At 43.2% G+C, this 27755-nt stretch overlaps 4 protein-coding genes across 8 annotated transcripts; 1 reads left to right on the forward strand and 3 right to left on the reverse strand.

The window, feature by feature from the left end:
* Positions 1–203: 203 nt before the first annotated feature.
* On the reverse strand, positions 204–13903 carry nectin3b (nectin cell adhesion molecule 3b). Of its 2 annotated transcripts, XM_085936428.1 has the most exons (8): positions 13678–13903; positions 9540–9887; positions 9166–9465; positions 8843–8960; positions 7978–8129; positions 2057–2201; positions 1259–1361; positions 204–1183 (listed from the first exon to the last, which is right to left on the reverse strand). In XM_085936428.1, exons 1-8 carry the CDS (start codon positions 13754–13756, stop codon positions 1013–1015), a joined length of 1416 nt encoding a protein of 471 aa, XP_085792554.1. In that variant the 5' UTR covers positions 13757–13903; the 3' UTR covers positions 204–1012. The 2 variants fall into 2 exon arrangements, with proteins under 2 accessions (XP_085792554.1, XP_085792553.1); XM_085936427.1 differs by lacking the exons at positions 204–1183; positions 1259–1361; positions 2057–2201 and adding an exon at positions 5551–6758 and having other exon boundaries at positions 13678–13897.
* A 1656-nt stretch (positions 13904–15559) lies between these two features.
* Positions 15560–19590, reverse strand: ppme1 (protein phosphatase methylesterase 1). Its single transcript, XM_085936677.1, has 14 exons — positions 19313–19590; positions 18719–18812; positions 18441–18533; positions 18270–18327; positions 17926–17977; positions 17571–17725; positions 17408–17498; positions 17256–17321; positions 17041–17167; positions 16815–16944; positions 16693–16737; positions 16553–16617; positions 16409–16476; positions 15560–16268 (listed from the first exon to the last, which is right to left on the reverse strand). Exons 1-14 carry the CDS (start codon positions 19396–19398, stop codon positions 16265–16267), a joined length of 1134 nt encoding a protein of 377 aa, XP_085792803.1. The 5' UTR covers positions 19399–19590; the 3' UTR covers positions 15560–16264.
* A 1919-nt stretch (positions 19591–21509) lies between these two features.
* Positions 21510–24452, forward strand: LOC147043448 (dicarboxylate carrier UCP2-like). 4 transcript variants are annotated; one of them, XM_085935407.1, is made up of 7 exons: positions 21510–21781; positions 22336–22545; positions 22764–22971; positions 23045–23242; positions 23314–23415; positions 23489–23669; positions 23746–24452. In XM_085935407.1, exons 2-7 carry the CDS (start codon positions 22420–22422, stop codon positions 23849–23851), a joined length of 921 nt encoding a protein of 306 aa, XP_085791533.1. In that variant the 5' UTR covers positions 21510–21781; positions 22336–22419; the 3' UTR covers positions 23852–24452. The 4 variants fall into 4 exon arrangements, with proteins under 4 accessions (XP_085791533.1, XP_085791535.1, XP_085791534.1 ...); XM_085935409.1 differs by having other exon boundaries at positions 22359–22545; XM_085935408.1 differs by having other exon boundaries at positions 21510–21780; positions 22404–22545.
* dnajb13 (DnaJ heat shock protein family (Hsp40) member B13) lies at positions 21635–27703 on the reverse strand. The gene is made up of 8 exons (XM_085935405.1): positions 26288–27703; positions 26115–26218; positions 25753–25914; positions 25545–25693; positions 25252–25365; positions 25021–25134; positions 24881–24957; positions 21635–24706 (listed from the first exon to the last, which is right to left on the reverse strand). The coding sequence occupies exons 1-8, from the start codon at positions 26353–26355 to the stop codon at positions 24547–24549; spliced, it is 948 nt and encodes a 315-aa protein (XP_085791531.1). The 5' UTR covers positions 26356–27703; the 3' UTR covers positions 21635–24546.
* Positions 27704–27755: the final 52 nt, after the last annotated feature.

The following is a 27755-nucleotide window of genomic DNA, read 5'->3' on the forward strand; positions in this document are numbered from 1 at the left end:
ACTGTTTGACAGAGGTTGAGGGTTCAAAAGTTGCCACAAAAGAAATAAGTGGCATGGGTGCAGTACAACATATCCCCACCAGAGGGCATACTCCCTCTATAGTTAAGGTCAGTATTACTGTACTGGGATTCGGTCAGTTGATAGTAATTTTCGATGTTAAAAAACAAACAAACAAACAAACAAACATCCAAACAAATTACAAGATGCAACACCGGCCAGAGATACAACGGCTGTTCGGGAAAATCAAGATATTTTCCTGACCGGCTCTGGATAATTAGCAAAAATTCCCAAATAAGTAATTTGGAGGAATGGATTGACCAAGTAGCAACATCCACAACAGATTATTTTCCCTTTTATTTGTGCTCACAATATGCATATAAACTTCTGATGTGCGGCCATAAAAATATAGAATGGACACACATCCGTCAATGTGCCTTATACTGCCCTCGTGTGGCAAAGTCAGGCACACCAGAAAGAGCAGCTTATACAGAAACGCTTTTAACTTCTATTTATGACGGGAGGTGATTGATAGCCTTTACATTCACCTCAATGGAAAAATACGATTTGATTGATGTGTTTTGGGTTACCAGCATAGTCACAGAACCGATTGAAACATATATCTCAAGGCACAACTGTACATGTAAATGTATCCAGTATACAGACGTCACTTCTAATTTTTAGCAGTTATAAAGGACGTAAAAATACAGCAAAATTCTCTAAAATCAACTCTACATATGTGTGCTTTAAGAAGGAAAGCAAAAGTCAGGTCCAACATTTTCTTTGCAATATATTCTATGAACCTCCACTTGGGGATTCTTCCACAAAGGCAACACACAGGTAATCAAAGTACCTTGTTTTGAAAAGTGGGGGCAAATAAAACATATTTTTGCAAAAAAATGACTTCTGCTTATGAGGACGGTCTGGCCTTCCAGTTATTTCCAAATCTGTATTGATGGTTCGGCAGACAGATGCAAGCTGCTCAGAGCTTGACGGCATTCCAATTTGCGTCACATCACACGTAATGTTCACGGTGGTTGATGTACACCCGCTCCGTCCCGCTCTGATGACAAACCCACTCCAGGCGGGGGGGTTGCGTGGGGCTTCGTCTCCCCGGTGCTCCCTCCCCCGCCGCGGGGGGTCGTCGCCTCTCGGTGGCCTCATACCTGCGTTCGGCCCTGCGGCTCTGCCACCAGAGATGTAGTAGGCAAGTGTCATCATCGTCACGGTGAGGATGAGGAGGGGGGGGGCGGGGCTTTACCTGACACAGCCAGGCCACCTGGGATGCGTGGACACCCAAAGGAACAGCAGGCGCTCGCTCAGAGTACGGAGGAGGAGGCTTGTGTGTCGGAGGAAGGTCAATCCTTCGAAATAAAGACAAAAACGTCAATTACAAAACGAGTTTTACTATTCTATAACATTTTCGTGCTAAGGCACTCTATATTTACGACCTTTTTTTTTTTTTATTCAAATCGACTTTGCAACATGGACTGCTTTTCTCTTCCAAAATGCCAGTCGATGCTGTGCTACACACTCTTGAGCGTGATGGAGAGTGGCGAGGCGGTCCCGCCGGGACATCCAGCCACAGTCACGCTTAAGATGCTAACTTTGTTACAGCGCTGCAGGATCATGTACAGTTCTGCCATGTCACAGTGCCGATGCACACCTTCCACCTTGAATTGCTTTCTATTTAGTTTGCTGCCCATGATTACTCCAGTGACAAAATTGAGTGCTATTCATTTATTTAACGGTCACTTTCCCCGATTTTTGTAGAGAAGTGGACATAAAGGAGGTCTGCAGGTTACAAGTTAGAGCAGTGGCAAGAACTTCAATATTAAACAGAAGCTTAATTCACCAAAGTAAGTAAACCAGGGTTAAGTACTGAGGATAAAAGCACCAAATAAAACAAAGGGCTAACTGTTCACACACTTTTGTGTTTTGCATCCCAGCGGTGAAAGAGAACACGCTGACAGACTTCAGCCAAGGCTCCAGGGGAATCATTTTTCATCTGTCATTTTTTGTTTTTGTTTTTGAGTTGAGTCAGATTTCTTTGACTTACACTTTGTCCGAAAAGGCAGCCGGCGGGGCCTTGCGGGCCGTGACTAGGACGATGATGAAGACGGCGATGAGGAAGAGAGCGAGGACGGCCCCGATCACCGCCCCGGCCACGGCGAGGGAGTTTGACCTTTTGGCCTGAGACTCTTCTGCGAGGAGAAAGACACTTTGAGTAGTCACAAGAGCAGCCTTCACATGAGGACATGATGACACTATAACAGTCTGAAAATGAGAAACTCCAAATGGAAAATCTATGTATGTCTTGCTGACAGTATATTATTTTATATTTATTTCTGGTTGCAATTCTTTCATATTTTGGAAACCTAACTCAGTATTCTTTCCATCAAACCTCATTTCTATACAGCAAATGCAGTAGCTGCAAAGCTATTAAACATTCAACATTTAAACATGGCATTGTGATTAATATTGCATTTGTGGGATATGAATTAAGCAGCAAATTCAATTTTTTTTTTTCTTAAGCTACTGTGATGTCGTTTACAGACAACCGCAAATGGGAAAACACTCTCTGAGATGGAAGTCTTTTAAAATATTCCAATTCATTTAGTTCAAATCCATCACCACTGGAGTAAAGATGAGATCATTAGATCATAACTCTTTTTTTTTTTTTTTTTTGCATTAGTGACCCTTCCCAAGTGTTTCTTTGACCACATTTTGCTCATCTCCATCACACCCTCCCTTCATCGTGTACGTCAATCTTAAATACTGTTGTAATGTCTGCTGAATTAGCTTTGTTAGACCATATGCTCCCCCCCCCCCCAAAAAGGGATTAAGGCTTAACGCCGATTAAAATGCATTCATGACACAGGCCGGCTGAGCGGCCCCAGCAGGTCTGTGTACAACTGGGAGTATGACAGGCATCCCGCAAGGCCGACGGGAGGACGAAAGGTGACAGGAGGAAAAGTACACGTGCAAGGGTCAATTACAGTTGATTTAGCCGTGGAGGTAGCAGAGGGGGGGGGGGGGAGGGATCAATAATGCGTCGCAATGAATCTTAAATACCACTTCCATCACGACAAGTGTGGACTTTGGCGCTTGCTCATCCCCACGCGCCCTTCATCTCGTCCTCCACCCGCCGCCATTGCCGCCTCGCCCTGACGGCGGCTGAACTCCGACACGAGCCGCGCCGCTTGATCGGATCGCCTTTAAAAATGCAGCTTGTCAACCTTCCCGCTGTAATGCACGATGACTGAATGACCTTCGCTGCGTGTGTGGCAGAGGAAAGAGCAGCAGCAGCTGCTGCTGTCCAGGTCAAAAGGTCATTCATTTATCGGAATCAAATGTAGTTTCTTTATTCCCTCTGTTTTAAATATGCAAATAAGATGACTAACTGGGGATGTACTTTTTTTTTTTAGTAAGCCACAAAGGTTTCAAGGTCAAGAGGAAAGAGAGTGACCTTTGCGTGGCAAGGTCATAAAAGCTGATGGACACCACTGTTCAAAAATGTCAAGGTCAATCCCATGCACGTCATCATGCAGCAGGGGGGTAAGAGGACATTCCCGGTCTCCGCTTGTCACGGCGCCGTGAACCCCCGGCATCCCCCCCCTCCCCTCCAGATTTTGTGGCCAGGTAGCAGCAAGAAAAGCAGCCCCAGATGAGCTTGTTGCCATGGGGACAGTCAATGGGCTGGAGAGTGGAACTCTGGGCCAGACAAACACTCGGCGTTTAATTTTACCAGCTGCTAGACAGTAGGGGAGAGACACCACGGGGGTGGGGGCTAGGGGGGGTAGGGGGGAGTCAACTCACTAGAGGAGCAAGAAAAGGTGCACGGGGGGGCCTTTATGTGCTGAATGCAAAAGGAAAATCTGACAGTGGAAATCCAAATGACGAGAATCGGAGAACAAATGGCCATATTCCAGTTAACGACAATAAGTGTAATCCCAAATAATTCCGAGACTACGCTGTAATGAAGATGAAGCGAGGAAGCATTACATCATCGGCAGCGTCCCAGATGTGCATACTGGATCTGAAGGAGCGGGAGGGGAGGCGAGGAGGGCCGATGGAGCGGAGTAAAGAGTGGGGGGGTGGTCTTATGCAGCATTCGGGAGCTAGAGATGATGTCATTTATTGAAGCACAAAGAGCCCAAGACGAGCCAAAAGAACTCACGTGTGCTAAGGTGCTTTATTGAGACAAAGTATCTGAAAAAAGAACAACAAATCAATGCTGCACTGACATAAATATATATTTCTTTCCATTAACTTACATTCCTGTTGAATACTGAAGATATATTTATGTACAAAGAGGAAAAAAAAAAAAAAAAAAAAAGGTGCTGATCCAACGTAAACTCCTCACAGTGTTTCTTTACTGTGGTACTACTGTCACAACTAAAGTTTTATGGTGGCTTGGCAATACTCTGTCATATATACGGCGAACCTATGGCACTGAGAAGAGTACAACAGTAATGGCACCAAACGTCGACAGGAAAACTACAAATATGGAACCAAACATCTTCTAAGGCACTAGTTGAACGATCAAGGCGTCTCGCCGCTTCACTCAAGCAAACTTGATGACTCCAGGTACGAGGGCTGCAAAAATCGATTAGTGACGTTTCCGCCTTAGTGCATAGAAGCAAAACAAAACAAACAAAAAAAAAAAACATGGGGATTAGGCAGCCATGCTTCCTGTTACCAGCACGGATGTTTGCCTGGACACCGAGGTGGTCACAACGCTTATTTTGTCACTCAACCATGAAAACGTCACAATATGGCTGCAGTCTGGAGATACACGTGAGATTCTATCAAGCCCACAAGAGACAAATGTTGCCTGAGGAGCAAGTTCCTATCTTCCCTACACCAACTTGTGTCCAGAGCGATTCTCTCTTTGATATAAAAAACAAACAAACAAAAAAACCATCGACAAGTACTAGCTTGGCAGCAGTGACCTCAAAAGATGGCACTGTACAAACACTGGAGGTAAACGTGACAAAATATGGCCACTAAAGTCATTTCCAACACAAGTATGTGTCTAGCATCTCACGTTAGAAACGACACCATTGGCACTGGCCAATGGTGTCACTACGACGACGGCTAACTAATCACAGCGCAAGAGTCACATCCCGGACTAATAAGAACATCGATCGAACTAACGGCCATCATCGGACTGCTACAACTTAACGCTTCTTTCCATTTCAAGCTAGAGGACCCACCCCCCCCAGCGATAAGCTAATATATGCTACGATTTCATTGTCATCTAGTCTGCTCTACGCATCACACAAGCAAATATTTGGCCTCCGGGCAAATATCAAAAAAAGGGGACAAAAAAGCGACCGTTTCTAAACACGAGTGTGCAAGAGGGAGATTGTCAGATCTCCATCACGTCTGCTAAGTGCACGTGCCAAAATACTTTACAGAGCTCCTGATATGATATCCTGACATCGGAAAACAACAAAACTGCTACGAATTAGCGGGCCCCCGTTAGTAGCGGCGGCGCCACTACTCTACTCAGGTCTGTGATGGCGGCCATGTTGCTAATCACCCCCCCCCCGCCCCCATGGATAACTTGGCCCTGTCCGACACAGCTTTTGTCATCTCGAGGCATTGTAAACTCAAAGAGGGCCCAACTCAAGCGGTTAACATCAAGGACCTCGGTGGATTCTTTCATCACATTTACAAATGGGGACTTCATGACCCGGTTTCCTTTCTCAACATTTCTATGCACAACAGAAGAGGTCCGTCCCGAGAACATGAACTCAAGTCAGCAAGGCCTCAAACTAATTTTGGTGTTTTTTTTTTGTTTTTGTTTTTTTTTTGAAAGAAATATCGAGACTGTGGCAAAAGGCAGTGCAATTATTTCTGACTTCCATTCGTGACCAGACATAAAATGGCCGCCTGGTGGGCGCCCATACAGGATAACGCAGCCACAAGCAGGCTCATTCACATTGTGAGCCAATCTCAAGTGTCTTCCAGGGTGCAAAGGTATTTCAAGTCAAGTGGTCCTCGTTTAGTAAAGTGGTGATCAGGACGTGAGGACCAGTGGTGGTGGAGGTGGGTGGGGTGGGGTGGGGTGGGGGGTCAAACGTACCACTCCCTGCGAGAGATGACCGAGCCGTCTTTGTGAGAGACGTAATCGCCCTCCGGGGCGCTATCGTAGTAGCCGTTGCTTGGCATGTAAGGGGAGCCGTTCCTCGTAGGTTTGGGAGACTGCGTGTATCGGGGCCTCCTGGGTTGCTGCTGTGGACTACAATACGCCGTTTGTCCCTGCTGGGGATTCTGTTGGTTGCTGTGGTGACCGCCCTCCCTCATGGCCCGCGTGTAGCCGTTAGACGGGTATTCATCTCCGTCGTAGCTGCAGTGGCGCTTGAGCTCCCGGCCGCCCCACTCCTCTCTGTCGTGGTCCTGACGGCGGTGCGAGCCGCCGCCACCGCTGGCGACCTTGGTGGCGTGGAGCTCGTGCTGCTTGCCGGGGGTTTTCTGGAGCTCGCCGGGGCCCGGGCACTGTTTAGCGTAGTAGTCCCCGTGCAAGGTCTGTTGTTTCCGCAGGTAGCACACGCCGGCCAGACACAGCAGCAGCAGGAGGAACAAGGCCCCGCCCACTGCCCCACCCACTATGGTGCCCAGGTTACTCTCGGGTAGCGCTTCGAGAGTAGGGGAGCTGAGATGAACGTGGAGCTTATCGTCCACTAAGGTGGAGGAGGAGGAGGAACCAGAGAGGACAGGAGCGGTAATGATGGAAGGCATGGTGGGAGGATCTAATGGGGAGTAGAGGGGGGGGGGGGTGGGGATGAACACACAGACAAGCACAATGTCAGTGCAACTACATTCTACAGAAGGGATTGCTTGACATACTAAACTACATTCTCAAGGTGTCAATGCCGATGGACAATGTGTGTGTGTAATCTTGCTTTTAGATATTGTTAACCCCCCCCCCCCTCCCCTTGCCACGCAAAAGCTGTGTTGTTGCGTTGCGTTACTAAGATTCAACAATCTGGAAAAAGTTTGTTCACAACTTTTGGACACATTTCAAATTAGTGGGTGGTTTGCAGAGCTTGACAAATTGTATTTTTCTTTCTATTAGTCATGGCGGGGATGTTTGCTTCTACTTTTGAGACAACTTTTAAAGAGTATCACATCATCATTCCTAACAGACGACGTCACGATGATCCGTTTCCAGCCTCGAGTTTGCATTTCAACATAAAACTACAAACTCTCCTTTGCAGCTCTGATCGTTACATAAATTCACTTTCATGGTCTCCATTATCAGACAATTTCCTGCTAAGCTATTAGTTGTTGGGCAGATTTAAAAGACTGAGAACATGACGACACTGCTTTAACTTCTTGCAGCGTTGATAGAACAAGCGTAAAATGATCTGATGGAGCACAAAACCAAAAGAAATCAATAAAAAAAAAAATAAAGCGAGAGTGAGATGGAGGAAGTGAAGTCATGAAAAGAGTCAAGCCAAAGCGGTGCCAGACAAGATCAGAGACAAGCGTGCCCGTCTGATTGGTTCAAACCGCAAACCAGGAAGCTCTTGTCATCTTCACGCCAATGAATGGAACACATTTGTGGAAGGTATGCATGACGCACAATAAAAGCAACAGTGAACAACCTGCGCAGCCCCTCTCATAAGAAAATAGAATATGCACGATGAATAATATATAGGAGTTGAAAAGAACCAGTTAATGTTTCATGAAAGGGAGACATCATCCCAGTCAGGCTGACATTTTTTTTGGCTCTTGCTGCGTGACACAAAACACACACACCACACATTTCAAGGCCATGCTCAAGACAAAATGGGGGGGGGGGGGGGGGGAAGCAATGGATGAGTTACTTGTGGGCCAAGGGGGTGCCACATGAACATCTGGGGGTGTAAATGCAATTATGGGTCAAGTGGTCATCCATGCAGGCGGACAGTAAACACGTGCGAGGCGGAGTCACATTTCAGCCAGCGTGCACTCCACGATGCTCACCTTGGATGAGAATGCGAACGTCCCGACTGCGGAGGTTGATGTCATTGGCGACCTCACACCTGTACACGCCCGAGTCGTTCTTCTGGAGAGGACGGAGGAAAAGCAGCGTGCTGTTGAGGATTTCTACGCCCTCTGGCATCTCACCGTCCAACCTGGATGAAAAAAAAAAAACAAAAAAACAAAATGGTTCAAAGTGCTTATGTGAAACTGACTATTTGATTCAAACTATTTTATGGGTAAATGACAAGTTAAGCAAACATCAGTGTTGATCTGCAAACTATAGAGACGTTTGGTGGATTTATTTGTGAAGCTGTCAGCACTAAAGCTCCAAGTAAACAATGACTAGAAGATGCTGACTGTTGCACGTGTGGCACCTAGGACAGAGTGATCGCTGTGACTCCACATGAACTTGCCATGACTTTTCGGTGGACAAAACCAAAAGCATTCCATGATGAGACAAGACCTCTCTATTTCACAAAAAGAAATATGCAAAGATTGACCACAACACAGGAAGCGCTTGCACAATCTCAATTCATCAAATTGGGATTCAACCCGACTGCAAACCAATGAACATGAATTTAAAACTAATTTTACACATGAGCAGAGCTAGAGGGGGGGCCCACAGGGGCACTGCCCCCCCCAATGAAATATGTTTGGACCCTCAGATGCCATTTTCTGATTATTTCCGGTAATTTTGAAAAACATTTCCGCCCATCCCTTGTGTGAAACATGTAGTGAATCATTTTCAGCGTTTTCTGGAGAATTATTTTATTTATTTATAGTTTGTTTTTCAGACCACGCCCCAAGGGGGAAAAAAAAAAAAAAGGCTCTCATTAGTGCAAGTGGCTTACATATACACACACACCTGATCCATCTGAAGTGATGAGCCGGTGGGTTTGCGTTGGCCTCGCACGTCATTTGAACATTGTCCCGACCCACATACCAGTCTCCATCGTATCCCACCACGGAAATATCCGGAGCAACTGCAGCAAAGAAACAAAGCTGATGAACTGATGGTGACATCACGACAATAAGACCGGTTGTTGAGGGTAAACAAATACAACAAAAGCTAGACTGGTTCTCTTCATTCGCATTCTTTATGTTTTCAAATGTATTTACACTCTGTCTCACTGCCACTCATTGTTAATATTTCAGGCCGGAAATATGAGCCCTTATGGATGCACCTACACTGCACGTTAAGCTGGTAGGGCACCCTGAAGTCGTTGAGCAAAGCTGGGTGGCGGACAACACACGTGAGCGTGTGGCCCTGGATGTGACGGGTGGGCTGCCATAGGTAGCGCACTTGCGTAGTGGTGGTCCCGTTGACGTCGTCGAAAAGCTGCACTTCCGACTGGCCGAAAAGGTCGGACTCCCAGGAGACCTCGGCGGGGGGGCGGGCTCGCTCGGCAATGCAAGTGGCCACCGTTGTTTCGTTGCTGCCGTCTATCAGCGCCGTCGAGCCGGCGGACACGTACACCTTCGGCTCCACTAACCATTCCAAGAAGATAGCAATGAATAGACATCGCATTGAAGTGGATGAAACATTTTTTTGATATGCTTACCCAGCACACTGACAGTCGTGGAGGCTTGAGTGTTCCCGAGTGGAAATGTGGCCACCTTGCAGGTGTACAAACCCATATCGGCAAAGCCCACATTCTCCAGAACAATCGTGGCATCGTGGGATGAAGGAGAGCGGAAATACAAGCGATGGATGAACTCTCGGGAGATGGAGATGCCGTAGCTCGGGTTGTAGACGGCCACCGTGACAGAGCCTGAAGGCAAACGCCGCTCCCAAGAGCTCTGAGTGAGAGTGAGGTTGGTGGCCACGTCCACTCGGCACTCTAACGTCAGGTTCTTGCCTAGCACGGCGCTCACACTGGGTGGCACCACCACCTGACTGGCCAACATCCCTGCCGCACACAGACATAAAGAAATGACCCAAATAGAAAAAACATTACTCAAAACTCACACAGAAATGAAATCGGGCTGTGATAGGGAAAATTTAACATTCTTTCAAAACTGAAACGACTATTAACTGCTGTTTATATAATAAATAAATAAATTAAAAAAAAACTCCAGTGTTCAACGCCCCCGGCCTAAGAAACAATATAGGTCATACTAAGACTTTATTCCAAACTACACTGAGGAATATTTATGGTGATGCGTCGAATGTTTCATAGCTCTCCAAGCGCTGAGCAATGTGACATTTGTGGCGATAAGACGGGATTCAAAGTATGATGGCATCACAGCAGGCGTCAAGCAATTCGACAAATAAAACACAGATGACAGCGGGAGCGTTCATTTGAGGAATCGGTTTCATCTGCAGCTTCCCTCCACCCAGACAGAACGCATGAAAGCAGTCCGTCTCTCCGCATGTCCTCTTTTCCGACAAACCCGCCGCCTTTCTGTCGCCGCTCCAAAGCTGAAAGCTCATCTCTTTAAGGGAACGGCAAAAAAAAAAAGGGAGACGACAAGATCCCAGTGAAGGCGGCGACGGAGGGTACGAAGATGACATCACCGCTCAGAGAGCGAGAGGGGAGAAAAAAAAAAAAAGTGTGAGGAAAGACGACTGAGAGGGATGCTGTCGTCAAGATTGCGGTTAAGCGAAAACACATGAAAGACGTCACGGCTTTATAAAGAAATTAAAAATATGTCCCTAAACCTTGGACTACATCACTAATTGCTACAAACTGCTAGCGTGGAAAAGATCACGACTAATCAAAACCCGCTGTGCTGCTCGGCAACCGAGTCCCAAACAGTATTGCATTGTTGTTTTGCCAAAATCGGCTCCATCTGCGGCCAAACTCAAAAGAGCGCCGCCTCAAATATTGGTGCAGGACTGACAACGTGAAATAGCTATCAAGCAATTATTTTTATAGCCACTGATTGATTTCCTTCTACACCAGAGCTGAAGGCCCACAAACTGATTGCATGGGCAGAAGATTGCCCTCTAAAACGTATCCGTACATCCTCCAAGGAGAGCTAGGCCGTTCCCGAATGAAGAGTGACAGGGTCGCGGCAATGTTGGTTCACTTGGAGGAGGCTAATTAGTTGCCTCAAACAAGGCATTGGCAATTTTACACACTCACTGAGAGTCGATACTAAGTACATCACTCCACGTGCTCGCAGGCAGTCATTCACTTTGAAAAACCTCTGGCGGTAATCAAATTGGACATGTGCAAACAGATGAGATTTTTTTTTTACTCCAAAAAACCTTGGAGGCAGATATTACCGATTGGAAAGCGTCGTGGAAAAGAATAATTATGTCAGGCGGAGACCTCCGAAGAAAAACGGGAGTCTTCTCATAGTCGTTCGCCGCTAAAAAAAAATGAGTCTTGTGAATTGGACCCGAGAGACTCAAGGTTCCATTCGAAGGGCCCGAGCCAAAGTAGCGCTTCAATGAAATTGATCAAATTTTCAAAGCCAAGGCGGCAGTTACTCAACTTTACGTCACGGCTGTTGTATTTGTTACAACTGTTTGTTTTGATTAGTAACATTTATCAATAACTACGGCCACAAGCATCTAAAACTGCACGAAAATAAAGCAGCATTTCTCCATTTGTGAATACGTAATCACAGAGGTATAGCGACTGTGTTAAATTTTTTATCGGTGACATGACAACCTTACATAAGCGTGCCCTCGTTTTTCTCCGACCGAGAAGAAAAAGTGACGAGAATACCGGCAAAGTGTATTTGATCATATATGCAGCCTGGAGCTTGTCATAACAGTACTTGGTGTGCTTTTCGGGGGGTGGGGGGGTGCAAATGTAATACAATGAGGGGACACATTCACACTGTTTAAGGAAAAAAAAAAAAAAAAAAAAACCTGGCATCAAGGACACACTGCTCCCCGGGGAGTGTCTGACGCTTGTTCTCACTTTAGACAATAATACCTTCACATGCATCACTGACAAATAAATAACGTAAAGCATGCTAATGGAAAAGCTTTTGCAAGGATTTCCTGGAGCCATACTAGAGACTTGAACTGCCCCCCCCCGCCCCCTCCCCCTCCCCTTTTTATGTGGTTTGATGTCAGAGACACTTTGGGCTGGGATGATATGATTCATATCATTCTTAAGCCAAATATTCTCCAAAGAAAAGGCAATTGGCAGATACTTCAAGTTAGTCCATCAAGCATGTGTAAGTTGCAGCAAGTGTATAAATATGTATGTCTTGGCAGAGTCTTGCTTCAAGTGGGAATCAGAGCATAAAATAGATGGCGTTAGGGTGGAGGCAGCCATGGCGCTTGTGCAGAGCGGGACAGCTGAATCATCATTTGCAGTCTAGACTTATTCAACTAACAAATCAAGTTCTTGTGCGAGCCGCTTGGCTTTCACAACCGTACAAGTGTCCATCAACGAGAAATCAATCAAAGGGGTCAGAGAGGGGGGGGGACGCTACAGTAATAATGTTGAAATAACATTTGGCTCAGTTGTCAACACGGGGGCAGGGCGGGGTTTGTGTTTGGCGATGACTACGGAGCTACTTTAATCACCACAATTGCTAATCTTCACGCTGTTTTGGAAAAAGTATGCCCCAGACATTAAGACAGGAAGAAATTGTTGGGGGGGAAAAAAACATTCCACATAAATTGCTGCTCAGTGAAAAGTTTGATGCGCAAGTTGTTCCAAACAATGATGCAAAGCATACTTTGTTACTTTCATTTACCCATCATGGAAGTCATCAAGCAGTAAAAAAAAAAACAACAACGACCAAACACATACTGCACAAGTATGGTGATGTCACTGGATTAGTTATTAGATCATCAATAAAAAATGTCCTCACAAAGCCCAAAAAAATAAAAATCCAAAACATACTGTACAAGTATGGTGATGTCACTGGATCATGCTTGTTCGGTTATTGCAAACAAAGGATATACATCACCACACAGATGCTTTACATTAGCCCTTCTGTGGCATTTTACTGTATTAGCATTAAGCTCGCATACAACAAAAGTAGTTTACTTGAATTTGCGCCAGCACTTTCATCTTTGGCATTGAGATGAATTGATTAATAGAGATGACTAAATAACTTTCTGACCAATTAAATTAAACGGAATAATTCCCCAGACACACATGATTTCTACATCATATGCAATACTTGGGGATCACTGTTCAAAGTTGTGCATCACACTCGGATGCAAGTACCTGCAAATAAAAGCGGATAATCTTTATGTCTTGTTTCCTATTTATCTTCCAATGGCAAAAATCAAAAACGTCAAATGAAAACGGAATTGGTTGCGATGTCCCAATACTTGTGAATGAAGGGGGATGCACTGAACAGCCCGTAGAAACATGCTACTTTGACATAGAATGTCCAGACATGAATATGGCTGCCGTAGAATCAGCAGGGTGGAGGTATGTACAATTTCATTGCATCGGTTCCCCGGCGGTTACTAAGGAAGCCCCAGATCGGAGCACGATCAGCCGTGGTGCTCCTAACTGGAAACACCCCGAAGCGGCGAAGCAAGTCAACTTGTAGCCAAGTTTTCGCTGAGCTATTTCTTTCCGATGCACCTGCTAAGATCTCAATAGTACAACATTTTTAAAAATAAAAGAAATCTTCATTTTCGGTCCCACGAGAAACGCCAGTGTTAAGAACTCACAAATCGAACGCGTGCAGAAGATAGCTGGACTCATCAAAAACTTATCTTTTTTACGTGTTGGTAAAAGACAACAAAATGAATAAGATCCCACTCACCTGTAATATGGAACAAAAGGTGAAACAACGTGATCTTGCAATGGCGTCCAAGGTAAGTTCGGTGAGAAAAAGATTGCATTGTTTTCTATTTTAAATCAAGGCGACAATTACTTGCAAGAGGACGCGACAGCAGCGTGCCAATTTGATGGTATGCACTGAGTGCACAGTGGAAGCTCCTCAGCAACAACTCAGAGTGCATGCGGACTGTACCATCTACGCCGCATACCGCGGGGGGAACATAAACTCACCTGCCTATGAAGTGAACGACATGTAACCGAGCGTCTTCAGACAAAATACCCTCGGAGGATCGAACCATTAGTATTCACATTACGTCATCTCCTTTGAAAATCCAATATCAATTGATTAATCAAGTCACTCTAATCGTTTCTGTCTCCGAACACGCCGAGCCTAACCAAATATGACGTCATTTTTGCCAAAAGCTAAAAATATACCAGTAACCTGTCAAATACGTGCAATAGCCGCCTGGTTTTTACACAATGTAAATGTGTCAGTTTTAATTGTTGAACTTATTTTTAGTTCGAACCTCTTGTTTTGAGGATGTGTGTGTAACGTCTTTTTAATTTATATAGGTGAGAGCATAGGGAGAAAAAAGAATTATCTATCTATCTATCTATCTATCTATCTATCTATCTATCTATCTATCTATCTATCTATCTATCTATCTATCTATCTATCTATCACATTTACACACACACATTTTCCCCATTATAGGCTTGTTCAAGATAAGCACAGATGCAATTTTCATTGATAGCCATTGACATATATCTCAAAGGTAGGCCTAGTCTTAATGGTTTTATAGTTTTGCATGATCCATACTGAAAAAGTCACATTGCATTTGTCTATTTTCCCTTCAAATTCATGTTAAAAAGTGGCAAAAGTTGGTTGGCACATACAGTATTGCAGACTCATTAATGTCTGTATGTGGGTGGGATGGAGTGGGGGTTGGGGTACAGCGCTCCCTCCTGCTGACAGAAAGCTAACCAGGTCAGTGCTTTAATTTGGTCTCAGTGCCAGCCTATGGAGAGCCATCGGGGGGATACCATCACGCAACGGCACAATTATTAGTTAGATTGCCGTATTAGTGCATTCCGTTTTGTTGCCTTTACCTTCACATTCCAAAGCCATTGTTTTGAGCTTTCGTTTCATCAGCGCCTTGTTATGTAATTGGACTTTCAACACTGTTGAATACCCTGTAGACATTTCTGGCAAGTTGCAAACAAAGCTTCTAGAAACTGCAACTCGTATGCTAAAGAGAAAAAGTGAAGGGGAAATAAACTCATTCTACAATTTGCTGTTAAAAGATGCGAAGGAGTTTGTGATCATGACAACAACCTTTGTCTCGGGGCCCCTGTCACCAGGTACTTTGCTCTCTCTGGAATGTTTTTCAGGCCCTCAAGTGCTCTTTCACAGAGGCCAAGGAAGTTTTGAGGGGGTTTGAGGCTTGTGGGAGAGTAAAGATGGCTTAAATTAGTCCACCTCCCTGTTTACGCTCCTAAATTAGCCTCACAACCTATGTGTCCATCTGGACTGGGAAGAAAAAGAAAAAAAAAAAGATGTGTTTGGGCAATCAAGACTATTGTGCACACGAGACTCTGGATATGACGTCACATTACAGTATGAAGTATGTAAGCACGGTAGTGTACATTGACGGCGCATCACATTCAAAAGTATACCAACGAGGACCTCTGCTGGCTGAAGTGTGTAATTGCTCATTCTATCACTGACGTAACGGCACCGTTTTTAAGTTCACGTTATGATCTCAGTCAAGTGAAATTTATTTGTTTGATTACAAAAAACGTGGCATGCAAATAAATTCCCCAGGACTGAATGAAGCATATTTCCACCCATGTAAACAGACACAAACATTTTAAATCCTCATTTTATTTCACGAAACACAAACGTAACAAAACTGTGTGCATCTGCTTCCATTGTGCTATGTGATATTAGCAAATTTGCTTACGACTCACTTGGCAATAATTCAAAATAGAGAAATCAAACACATTTCTTTTATACAGCTGCACTCTAAATCGCAAAGTATTTCAATTTGCACAAGCTTTAAATACATGTAAAAGATAATGACTAATAGTCACGTAGGGCTATGTGAATTGCTCTCGTCTTGTCGGGTCATTGCAAACCAAGTGTAATTTGGAACGGGGTCAAGTTTTGTTTGGAAGGGAGAAATTAACGTATGTGGGGCAACGGATGAGGTTTTTGGAACAGTGTCAGCTATGCGGATGTTGCTACGTGTCGTATTGCTAAAATGTACACATTTAAAAAAAAAAAAAGCATATGATATCTTTCCAATTCCTCCGAATCAAAGTTTGCCACATATTTTATAAACATAACACACCACAGCCCAAAAAACACAAGTTGCAAATAAAAGAAGACTACAAAATTATTGTTTTACAATCAAATAAGGCAGAGCTGAAAGGCAAAGTATCTACAAAACAAACACATAAAACAACAATGAGTGTTTTTTTTTTTTTTTTTTAAATATACTTTGTAATTTTCTGTTTGATGATGATGATGATTCTTCCAATATTTCTTCTATGGCAACATAATCAATTTAACTGTCAAAAGATCAGACAAATCAAGCATTAATTGAGCAATTTGGAGACCAGTGCGACTATTTGCTCAGATTCAAAAAGGGTCCTGAGAATTTGTCAGGTCCACCCAGAACCACATTCAATTCAAATTTAGAATCACTTACCACATATATCCTTCTTTAAAGTCTGTGAATTTGTGCCGGACCATAAATGTCGCCAGGGCGTCCGCTACCTGTAAAGCAACGACAGCGCAACAATTACAAGAGTCGAGGGGAACGATGAAGCAATTTGTGGTTCTCGGGATTTACTTTTTCGGGTGCGTCCTCGTGGACAGCGTGGCCGCACTGAGGGAGGACCTGCATCTGAAACTTCCCTGTGAGGAAAAAAAAAACCAAAAAACATTTGCCTTTTGCTTGATGCGCGACGTCGACCTCTTTGACCTCTTTACCTTGCATCTGTCCGATGGTAAGATCTTTGTCGAGTCTGTCCACCCCTGCGCAAACGACACGTTTGAATCCCTGACAACAAAACAGTCACTATGGCAACCGATGGCGAGGCAAGGGATCGAACCTGCGAGCAGGAGCAGTTTTGGCACAGAGCAGCTAAGAAAAAGTGAAGACAGGCCTTGAAACCAGCCCTCCCAGTACTTTTCCGTCTTTGCCAAATCCACTCGCCACGTGAAGACGCTTTCCTTCTTCGTCTGGAACAAATCACAGCTTTTAAAATAGATACTGGTGGGACACATGAGATGGTGAGATTTGAAAAAATTAAATTGTGCGTGTGACTCAAAATTAACCTCTTGGTCGTCTTCCTTTATTCTTTTCTTGTTGGACTCTTCTCCCCCTTCCTCTTCCTCCTCCTCTTCTATGATACCTTCACCGATGCTATCGGAGACCACGGGGGTCCTGGCGGACTCCTCACATCTGTCAACGTCAGAGCGGCAGAATGTGTCAGAAGACTTGTCACGCATGTTCATGTGACATTTGGATTTCGTACAAGGTCAGTACAAACTTTTTCACTTGGCCTCCCATCGACACCCGCGCCGACTCGATGTTTCGAATCTGGCCGCTTTTCACGCTGTTGTGGAAATTAAGTAGGCGTACGCAAGAAAACGGAAGATGGCGATTATCTTTGAGCTCCGAGGTTGATGAAGGTTGACTTACCTCCACTCGATGGCGTTTTCCAGCGATTTAAACATTTTGGGCCTGCTTCTGAGGAAATTCTGCATGCTGTTCAGAGCGTCCATTGCTGTGCCTGAGAGGAAAGTTACAGAGTGCCTGTTTAAAATTCCACGAAAAAAAACAACAACAAAAAAAAAAAACCTACCTTCGACAACGTCAATGACACAGAGGCCGAGCAGCGATGGTACATGATTAGCAGCGGCGGTGTGAACCGCTATGGCTCCACCCATGCTGTGTCCAATAATCATGATTGGCGGGGGGGTTTCTCCATAAAGAGCCTCGACCACTTTGCCGATATCCCTTCGGAAGAAATAGCAAAGAGAACCTGTTCATATTCTGTATAATGTAGTCAGAAAACCACAGGCATGTTAAGAGTAACTAAATTCAGCTTTAGACTTTTTATAGACATTCATACTTATGTATGTATGTATGGATGGGTGTGTAGACTTTTTATAGACACTGAATATGTGGGTGTCTTCCTTCAATATTCAGCAACTTACTTGGCCATGGTGTCAGCAGAGAGATCTTCTGAATTCTTCACTTTGGAGTCACCTGCAGCAGATGATAGAGATTAACATGACTAACGTGTGGTGTGTTTATGTGAGGGGAAAAAAAAGAAGCAACATTGTCCTGCTTGTTGTGACTTTGGCCACATGGGGGCAGTATAAGACATAGTACCGATATAATGTACTTGAGGCCTCAGCTCCTCAGAACCATTTCTCAGGCTCTGCTTTTGACAAAAACCTTCAACTGAGTGTGACAATAAAGTGCTTCAAGCCTCTTTTTTTGGAATAGTTTCTAATTTTATGTGCCAAATGTGAGTTGAGTCACTTATGCCATTTACCGTGAGCTCGGAGATCCATAGCAACCACCCTGCAGTTTATCCTGCTGTAGATGACAGCCTGAGGGAAAAAAAAAAAGTAGCAATGGTTTTAAGCACACTTAAAACAGATAGGAACTCAACAGTCATGTAATAATGTAACGACATAATAATAGTAAAAGTTAGAAAGCTCACAGTGAAGACAGCCCAGGAGAGAGCAGAGTGTCCTCCTCCGTGAAGCAGGAGCAGTACAGGGCCATGAGCGCCGCTGCAGTAAACTCTGAAAACGTTCCATGTAGTTAAAGAAATGCTGCACAAGATATAACCCAAATTGACTAATTGTCACAGTAAATCAACATCATATTATGTGAACTGAAAAGTTAATCTCAGCGTGGTCTAGTTGGAATCTAATACATTGAAGGATCATCACTTTCAATCAATTTTAGCGGCCACACAGAAGCAGTAAAAGATATGTCTTTGCCATCTTCATTTTCCACTTCAACATCTTCCATGGTTTCAAAATATTGACTCCAGGACAGCGGGGTGAAATCTCTCCTTCGTCCAGGCCTGGATTAAAAACACAATCAAAGCATGGTCTGAAAAATGCTTCAAATGAATACAAATGCAATTATAGGAAACGTTTGGTCAAAGTTCTTGCTACTGAAGAAGGTTGTTATTAAATCCAAAGGTTCAGGAACTTTTTTCCCCCACTCTACACTTTGATTTATACATGTTGTTTCTGTTTGTGTATTACGGCTTAACACTAAAACATGATTTTTCTATTGTCGTGACTTAAACGTAGAGCGGGTGAAATTTGATGACCAACTCGTGCAGAAATCCAGGTAGCAGTTAAGAACAAAAGTGGTGGTTGTGTACAAACAATACTAAAAATTTGGATAGACCAAAAAGAACATTTCATTGATATTCGAGATGCTTCTTTTTGTAATCCAAGCTGATAGCAGCAAGTCCTGATCAGCACAACCATGGCAATTTGCACACATAACAAGTACATTTTTAATGCCATGTTTAAAAGTGACGGATTTCTATTATGATGCTAATGGACTCACCCCATTTTCATTTTGGAGCTGGACTGAAAGCTACCCGGCATAGGAGGTCTGGAAGCTAACAGGTTCAAATGCAACTGTTTCTCCATGTTGCGGAAAGCGGATCTGGGTCGCTGTCAAGAAAACTTGAATGTGACATGAACACACTCTCACAGCATCGGAGTTTTCTTCCACAATTGCACCGACGCAAACATGACACAACCGATACCCGCTAATTGCTGCTACATTTAGACCACAGGCTAACGGCTAAAGGCTAACTCTCTTCTTCAGTACTTTTCACCTCCGTCTTCTTCTTCTGTATTTACTATGCTTCCCTCTAGCGTTCATTAATGTCAACTACAAGCCAAAAGCTTTTTCCCAAAATACATGTTCCGCTTAATCATGAAAAAAAAACAACACCAAATTGTAATTGTTCTGTGTCCCTAAACGTATTTTGATGCTGATTACAACATTTTTTTACTTCTTTCCCTAAGCACATCAGGTTATTGAACATTTCAGACAGAATATTCACCCGGTGCTGAAGTTAACCCGGAATTCATAAATATGGCTAAATATATTTTATTATTATTATTATTATTATTATTATTATTATTATATAGGTTGGTAGTTGGGTAGCAGTTGGGTACACAGCTGCTAGAGTTACAGTTGGTCAACTCCCAGCCATTAATTGTTTTGTACATGATAGAGTTACAATGTCTTTGTAGCTTTCAAAAGGCTTAAATATGACCATGCTTCAAACAACAAGGCATATGGAGGGATGGCTAATGTTTTATATGATATTTCCTGTATTGTTATTTTATTTTTTGTAAAGCGCTTTCTTACAGGGAAAGTCATTGTGAAAATGCTCTAGAGATAAGAGTGTATTATGTTGTATTGTATATCGCATGACTTGTTCTCATCAGGTCTGCAGAAAAGTAGGTGTGGACTTTATTGTAATACCAGTCAATACATGGTGTCAAGTTGCATTATGATCAAGACAATAACTGCAAGCATTTCTTTGATTTGATAAATGAGGTGACAGGTCAGTGAATAATGAAGCATACTTGTGTGCTCCACTAACATTTACATTAAGCAGCATCTGACTTTATTTCTAGCCATGGGCCTTTATTTATAGCGTGACGGTGATAAGCTGTCCTCATTGCACTGATGCACACTTCGCGGTATTCAAAGTGCAACAGAACATGACGGAAGAAGCGAGTGGACTTGCCGGGTTTCAATTGGCAAGAACCGTATACGAGGTCACCTCGATCTGGCTGAAGCTAGAACAGCCACGAGGTGTTTACGGCTCTGTCTAAGGACATTTTAAATTGCCAGGGAAGTGAAGAGGTTCATGTTAGATAACTTAACTGGGGTAAAGTTCTCATTCTGTATTCCTTTGCACCCTACAAGCCTAAATTTGCTATTGCATGAAAACTAAGACTAGTCAGTCAACATATAAAACACAAACAAGCCGAGTGAAACTTTAATAAATACTCATGGTAGTTTCATATTACAGCAGGGGAAATGTTCAAAATTTAGTGTGACTGTCTTCTACCGGCTGTCCTTGTGACTAGTGATGTAAGCTTGCTGGGCCCTTGGCCAAAAGAAGCCATGGAAAGTCGCATACTGGATGCCAGGCATGCATGCCCCAACAGTGTCTGTAAAGTGTCACCCCTCTCGCCAACATTTCTTGTTTTGTGCAAATGCTACCTAGGCTTTAAACAGATGCTTTACATCGGAATGAATTGCATAGCACATCACCAAAATATACAGTTAAAAAAAAAAGAAATCACCTATTCGCTGTTGTTGCACTTATAGGCCGAAGCGTAGTATAAAAACGACTCTTGGTCGCCCTCTTGTGGCTTCTTTAGGTTAAAGGAACATGAGGTCATAGCCTGGTCAGACGGGGGTAAAAAACTCACACTGGAATTATATCAGTACTTTCACTAAAATGTCTTTCACATAAACATCTATACTTCTGCTCGAGTAGTGTGAGAACATTTGCCAACTAGCCCAACCCTCCTGTGAGTCCTTCCATTACGAAGCAAAAACTGCTCAGGAATTCCATATGGGTCTCTCTCATTGGCTACAAATGAAAGCCAATAGACACTCAAAGGACTGTATGTTCCAAGAACTCTTTGTGAACATACACATATTTTAAAATTACATGATGACATCAAAGGACCCTTGAAAGAACTTTCAATCATTTTAATGTTTGCAGATGCCACGGTGGGCGGTGACGCTGCAAAGTGAAGATCAACAAGCGCTCGGGTATCCCGCCTGCGTCTCGGTCTTAGTCTGGTAAACATGAAACTCACATAACAGGTGGGTACGACTTGTCACGCAGCCTGGGGGTCATGTGCGAAAGGTGTCCATAAATTCAGCAGCTTGGCGGCAGGACAAACAGAAAGCACGTGGCAAAGGGATAAGGACAGCATCGGGATCGCCTCAAGGATTCTTTATTCATTTTGCTACTTTGGGAATACAACAAAGGTAATTTAAAGTCCTTATTCTCTGATGATAATTTTCTAAAGTGTGTCTATTTTACAATAATAGTCATCGTGATTTATAATTTCACAATAATTTCACAATAAAAACATGTTTGAGACAAATTAAGATGTATCTTATGCATAATATATACAATTTATATATGGCTGTGTGTGAGGTGTCACAGGTCGGCTGTGATCTTTGATGAAAAGTCTTCTGTTGTATTATTTTTTATCTTGTGTGGTCTGTGAAGCTTTGTTTAGCAACAGCTGCTTTGAAAGTCAATAAAGATGGATTTCCAAAATGTTGCATTTGCTACAAAACAATCCTAAAAATATTTATCATTATTGCTACATTCACAGAATTGATATAACAGTACATTTGTTTCATTATATTTAATTATATCTTCATTAGCATTATTTTATGTTTATTCACTGATTGGCTGAGAGAAATGAGTGACACGCACATGACACATTTCCACTTTGGCTACCAAATAAGGTTCTGTCTCATCATCACTCGCGATGTTGCGTAACTTGATTGATGACGTGTTCTATCTGTAGGTCAACTTGTGTCTGTTCTAAAGCATGTACGGGTGAAATAAGAGGACATTTTTTCTATGTGTATCGCTGACTCGGGTGGAAAAAATGGTCATGATGAAAGCCAGTGAGGTGGTGCCGTCGGCGACGGTCAAAATCTTCGGCGCTGGCACTGCGGGTTGCGTTGCTGACCTGGTGACCTTTCCTTTGGACACGGCCAAAGTGCGACTACAGGTGGGATGATGTTTTTTTATTTCAGAATTTACTACAAATGTAGTGTAATTAATAAGTACATCCTCTTTTTGGGACATTCAAACTCCACATATAAAACCTGCAACCGAGATTTGGAACCTGAACCGTGAGGCGGACGAGCTAACCGCTAACTCATGTGCCGCGCAGATAAAAAATGTTTAATGTGTGTCTAATTCTGTATGTGGCGCCCCCTCTTTTAGGTTCAGGGAGAGGTTCGGAAGGTAGAGGGAGCCGGTGCGAGAAAATACCGTGGCGTGTTTGGTACTATCAGCACAATGGTGCGCACAGAGGGCCCCATGAGTCTCTACAACGGACTGGTTGCTGGACTCCAGAGGCAGATGAGCTTCGCTTCGGTACGAATCGGTCTTTACGACTCCATGAAACAATTCTACACACGAGGCACGGAAAGTGAGTATGGTGACCCCCGCGAAGATTTCGTCTTTTGACGAAGGCGCCCTGATGGTATCAAGTGTCTTGAAAGGTTCGGGGATCGTCACGAGGCTAATGGCGGGCTCCACCACCGGTGCCATGGCCGTGGCTTTGGCGCAACCGACCGACGTGGTGAAGGTGCGCTTTCAAGCCCAGGCGCGGCTGGCTGACGGCGGAAGGAGATATAACGGGACTTTGGATGCTTACAAGACCATCGCTCGGGACGAGGGGGTGCGAGGACTTTGGAAAGGTACATCTTCCTTCACGTCACTGTTCTGTCATCACGCCCAGCGCTTGTGATATAACTTTGCATATTTGCAGGGTGCATGCCCAACATCACCCGTAACGCCATCGTCAACTGTGCAGAGCTGGTGACCTATGACATCATTAAGGAGGTCATCCTGAAGTATAACTTAATGACAGGTGAGAAATTGCAATAGCCAGAACTAGCTTGTTGCTAGCAATATTTATCTTTTTTTTTTTTATCCCTTTGCAGACAACCTGCCGTGTCATTTCACCGCTGCCTTCGGCGCGGGCTTCTGCACCACAGTGGTGGCGTCGCCCGTAGACGTGGTTAAAACACGCTTCATGAATTCGCGGGCTAAGCAGTACAGCAGCGCCACGAACTGCGCTCTCACCATGATCAAGAATGAAGGACCCATGGCCTTCTATAAAGGGTAACTCCATACCTGTCACATAGCAGCAGCATTTTGTAACAAACAAGTTGACTAAATGTTGGATTTTTCACATCAGGTTCATGCCTTCGTTCCTGCGCCTGGGTTCTTGGAACATCGTCATGTTTGTCACATATGAGCAAATCAAACGAGGCGTGACGCAGTACTGGGAGTCGCCATTTTGAAGCCTCTGTCAGAAGGAAGCCAACACAGAATGAAGTGTTAAGTGCACAGTGGCGATGAGTGGTTAGTTGCCAGATGTCACAAGGAGCACTTGAAATGGTTTTCGGGGGGGGGGGGGGGTTCCTGCCATCACAACTCAGGTAGATGAAAGGTCCACTAATTCCAGTGGGAATTCATTATGGGCATTGCCTAGCGTACCAAAATATGCAGATCCAAATTTGGCCTCTGCTTTAAAACGGGATGTTTATGTTTACAACAAAAAAGGGGGAAATAAATTGTTGTTTATGTTATGTTTGCTATTGAGACCACGTCGACTGAGCCTTATGAATTATTTTTTTTTTGAGAGTTACAGTGCTTGCTTGTGCTCAATGCTAAGAAGAACATGTACTTAAATACATAGATTTGTTGCTGGTCAATAAATTAGAAAATAGAAGATACAATAAAGTATGACTTTTGGAGAAAAAAAAAAGATGAATTGTACAATTTGTTCCATAATCGTGTATGGATATGTTGAAAAGGTACTGAAAGAACAGGAAAGACTTGAATCTAATTTAACGGCCTGACCACATGGATCTCATTTTTTTGTGCAGTGCGCAGTGTTCTTGTGTTTTCAGCCTGACTCAGCAGTCTGCATTCTTAGTTTAAAGGCCTTCCTTGCATTTATCTTCTTTGCTGGCCAATAAAGAAAAAAAAAAAGTCAATCTTTAAAAAGCAGAGCTTGCTTGATGAGATCCTTCCTGTCCGGGGAGAGCCTGTCAGGAAACTGGATGCCAAATATGAGGATGAGATTTCCTCTCTGGGAAGGATTCTGGGAGAGCGGCATCCCCTCTCCAGTCACCACTTTTTGGTATGTGAAGCTGCAGTGTGGTGACACGCAAATTAGACAGAACAAGAAAGGGGATACGGATTGTTTGTGGTGGAACGCAAATCCTTCCAGTTTAGCACTTCCTGTCCTGAATTCTACTTAGTACATTATGGTGGGAAAAAATATGACCTATGTGCCACCTATTGTGTTTTGTGTTGACACTTACTGCACAATATCATTGATGGGAATGTTGAGTAGTCTGCCATCTAGCGTTTCTACTTGGACAGAGCAACCGGTCAAGGCCTGTGAGGGGAAAAAATTACTGAAGGTTACTCTTAACATGTTAAAAATGTTTCTGTGACTCACCATTGCCAGTGAGATTTGAGCCTTGTAGATCAAGTCATTGTTTTGTCGTTTGAACTGTGGGTGAGTCTTCTGTCGCACTATGAACACAATATCTGCAGGGATCTTGTTCGGGCCCTGTTCATCACAAAACCAAAAGAATGATTATTATCCAGAATAACCACAGTCTACTTTTCTTTCACAATATAATAGTGACGTGCAGGATCATTTGTGACTTTTGAATTGATCTCTTACCTGATCGCCCTCTTTGGAGAAAATGACCTTTGTGCCTTCTCTCCATCCAGGTTTGACTTCAATTGACAAAATTTTATCCCGAATACCCGATGTGAAGCCATCGTCATTCATAACCTGCGAGATGAATCAGAAAAAATGGTTTGAGTGTTGAAACCATTTGCAGGGCAAGTGTAATACAGCATTTATGTGCGACTGTTATACTGCCCCCGTGTGGACAATTCAAGCAAAACGTGTTAAATTAGAATCCATTTCAGTTGGGTTGTATTTTGTTTTTAACATGCATACGAACTGACCCTTCGAGATATCTTGATTTTTTTCGTGCAACCGTGGAAGAGGTCATCCAAGGATAAATGAAGATCCCTCTCGATGGGAGGATCTTGCGTCTTAACCTCCTCTGGTAGCAGGCCACCCAGCAGCAGAGGGATGTCATGTGTGTAGAAGTCTGACAAGAGACAAATCAATGTTCCACATGCAATATATTAGCAGACATTTGTGCTATACCTGCAAATGGGTTGTCGCTGCCAAAGAATTGCCGGAAAGTTTTGTCTGGATTGCCGTGGTAGACGTATTTGGTTGACCAAGCGCCGCCGCTGCCAAACTCATATGGGATGCCACCTTTCAGGCCTTCCACTCCAAACTTATCATAGGTTGCCTTTTTTCGAGCTGTCACAAAAAAATATTGGTGTCAGAAAATGAGAAGTTGTAGTTTCACTTTTAGAATTGATCTAATATTCAATTAATTATGTCCATATGGTGGTGCACAGTGGAAGGTAAAGGGGAAAAAAAATCCTACATAAAAATACAATAAAAGAATGTCTTATTACTGTTTGCATTATAATTTAGTAAATCAAAAATGCGCTTACGGTCACTCAAAACATCGTAGGCTTCACCCAATTGGTAAAATTTCTCGGCACTTTCTGGTTCTTTGTTGCTGCTCGGATGAAACTTGAGTGAAAGTCGTCGATACCTGCAAAGACAAAAAAAAAATTATGACATGTCTTAATTACGAGAACTGCTGCTCGCTCGGTCGACTTACGCTTTTTTGATGTCTGCGTCAGTCGCATTTCTGTTTATTTCAAGCTTGTCGTAGTATTCGCTGCACATTGCAACGTCGAGGGCTTGTTTTTTTTTCTTCTTAAGAGATGAAAATGTAGAATAAAATACTGAATTAACCCAATAAAGAATAAGCTGACGAGGCGTTTTGTTCCTACGCCACGACGTCCTCTTCCTTTCTTGTATCAACGTTGCATTCAACCAAAATGTAATAATCTAAAAGTGTGGTCAAAACAGCGCGCTCATCAAAAATAATTTTAATACCGATGACATACACAACACGGACGTGGCATTCACGTGTGTAATGTTTTTAAAGCGAGTTACGCGAGTGATAAACGCGTCAACCACCTGACGTTTCTATCGGCAATAAAAGGTTAGCAAGAAATGTAATTCCGGAATCAATCAGCTAAATAAAAAACCACAATAAACAAGAAAAAAAATGCTGAACCAATAAACGTAGCTGCGACCACAGTTTCAACCATACAACAGCCGATTGAGTACGAAATGTTTACATTGGTTGTTAGGGGCAACCGGATAGTTTAGGGACCGTCAATAAAAAAAAGAAACGAACCAAAACAATTTGAAGAAAAACAATCCAAACAAGAAAAAAGAAACATTTTGGAACACTTGGACGGAATGAGTGAGTGAATTGCAGCAGCAACAAGTTCATTTTATTTTTTCCTTTAAAATCAATACCAGAGCTACTATATTCCTCTAGAATCTTGAGTCTAGATTTTAACACAAGCTAAAATGTCAAAGTACAAATTGCATGATTTACCAACAATTTGGCAGTGGTAGATGGAACGTGCTTAACAGACGTTTTCATCTAATGGTGATGTAGATATATGTCTATTTTTATTAGCAATTCAAAAGTCATAAAGACAGAAGAAATTAAAATCATAACAAAACAGAAAAATGAATCCATTAGAAATAAATACAAGTCATTGTAGATAAATCACTAACAAAAAGATCAACACCACAATAAAAAAGAAATCCAAAATGAAGCTTTTGACTACAATCAAACTAGAAAGAAAGCCCTCATTTTTTTTATGTTAAAATGCACACATTCCATTTCCATTTGTAATTTTTACAATGGGGTTTTTATAATAACTCTGTATATATGAGAAAACCTTTCGCAAACACTATCATCAAAAAAGTTCTGTCTAATCCTCTCATGTGAAAACCCCCCAAACACAAACTATCCAAATAAAAAGGGTAGAAAACAAAGCAAATTCAAAAAGGAGTATGTGTGAGGGTTAAAAAAAAAAAAAAAGTGTCGACCCTGTGAGGGAGTCATGTTTTTATCCATTTGGAGAATTTCACGGCATGCTGGAAAATATCAGGATGGGTGACCTTGCCACTAAAGGTTGTTGTGACATGTCACGCCCGTTTGTGACTTTCAGTCTGTGTCGACACCTAACTCTCGCCCTGATAATGCCTGCATGCTTTTA

The sequence above is a fragment of the Syngnathus leptorhynchus genome, chromosome 17, assembly GCF_054491065.1.
Source record: "Syngnathus leptorhynchus isolate UIUO chromosome 17, UIUO_Slep, whole genome shotgun sequence".
NCBI classification, from domain to species: domain Eukaryota; kingdom Metazoa; phylum Chordata; class Actinopteri; order Syngnathiformes; family Syngnathidae; genus Syngnathus; species Syngnathus leptorhynchus.

What these genes read in the sequence shown, in the direction of transcription:
- nectin3b (XM_085936427.1), bottom strand. Translation starts at nt 13,756, where the DNA reads ATGCAATCTTTTTCTCACCGAACTTACCTTGGACGCCATTGCAAGATC. An exon ending in CATCACTTCAGATGGATCAG is followed by an intron (nt 8,130 to 8,842) that starts GTGTGTGTGTAT and finishes TTTTTCATCCAG; the next exon opens with GTTGGACGGTGAGATGCCAG. An exon ending in CGTTCGCATTCTCATCCAAG is followed by an intron (nt 6,759 to 7,977) that starts GTGAGCATCGTG and finishes ACTCCCCATTAG; the next exon opens with ATCCTCCCACCATGCCTTCC.
- ppme1 (XM_085936677.1), bottom strand. Translation starts at nt 19,398, where the DNA reads ATGGAGAAACAGTTGCATTTGAACCTGTTAGCTTCCAGACCTCCTATG. An exon ending in TCTGCTGACACCATGGCCAA is followed by an intron (nt 17,726 to 17,925) that starts GTAAGTTGCTGA and finishes TTTCTTCCGAAG; the next exon opens with GGATATCGGCAAAGTGGTCG. An exon ending in TACCATCGGACAGATGCAAG is followed by an intron (nt 16,618 to 16,692) that starts GTAAAGAGGTCA and finishes TTTTCCTCACAG; the next exon opens with GGAAGTTTCAGATGCAGGTC.
- LOC147043448 (XM_085935407.1), top strand. Translation starts at nt 22,420, where the DNA reads ATGGTCATGATGAAAGCCAGTGAGGTGGTGCCGTCGGCGACGGTCAAA. An exon ending in CGGCCAAAGTGCGACTACAG is followed by an intron (nt 22,546 to 22,763) that starts GTGGGATGATGT and finishes CCCCTCTTTTAG; the next exon opens with GTTCAGGGAGAGGTTCGGAA. An exon ending in CTACACACGAGGCACGGAAA is followed by an intron (nt 22,972 to 23,044) that starts GTGAGTATGGTG and finishes GTGTCTTGAAAG; the next exon opens with GTTCGGGGATCGTCACGAGG.
- dnajb13 (XM_085935405.1), bottom strand. Translation starts at nt 26,355, where the DNA reads ATGTGCAGCGAATACTACGACAAGCTTGAAATAAACAGAAATGCGACT. An exon ending in CAGCGACAACCCATTTGCAG is followed by an intron (nt 25,694 to 25,752) that starts GTATAGCACAAA and finishes GTCTCTTGTCAG; the next exon opens with ACTTCTACACACATGACATC. An exon ending in AAATCAAGATATCTCGAAGG is followed by an intron (nt 25,366 to 25,544) that starts GTCAGTTCGTAT and finishes TTCATCTCGCAG; the next exon opens with GTTATGAATGACGATGGCTT.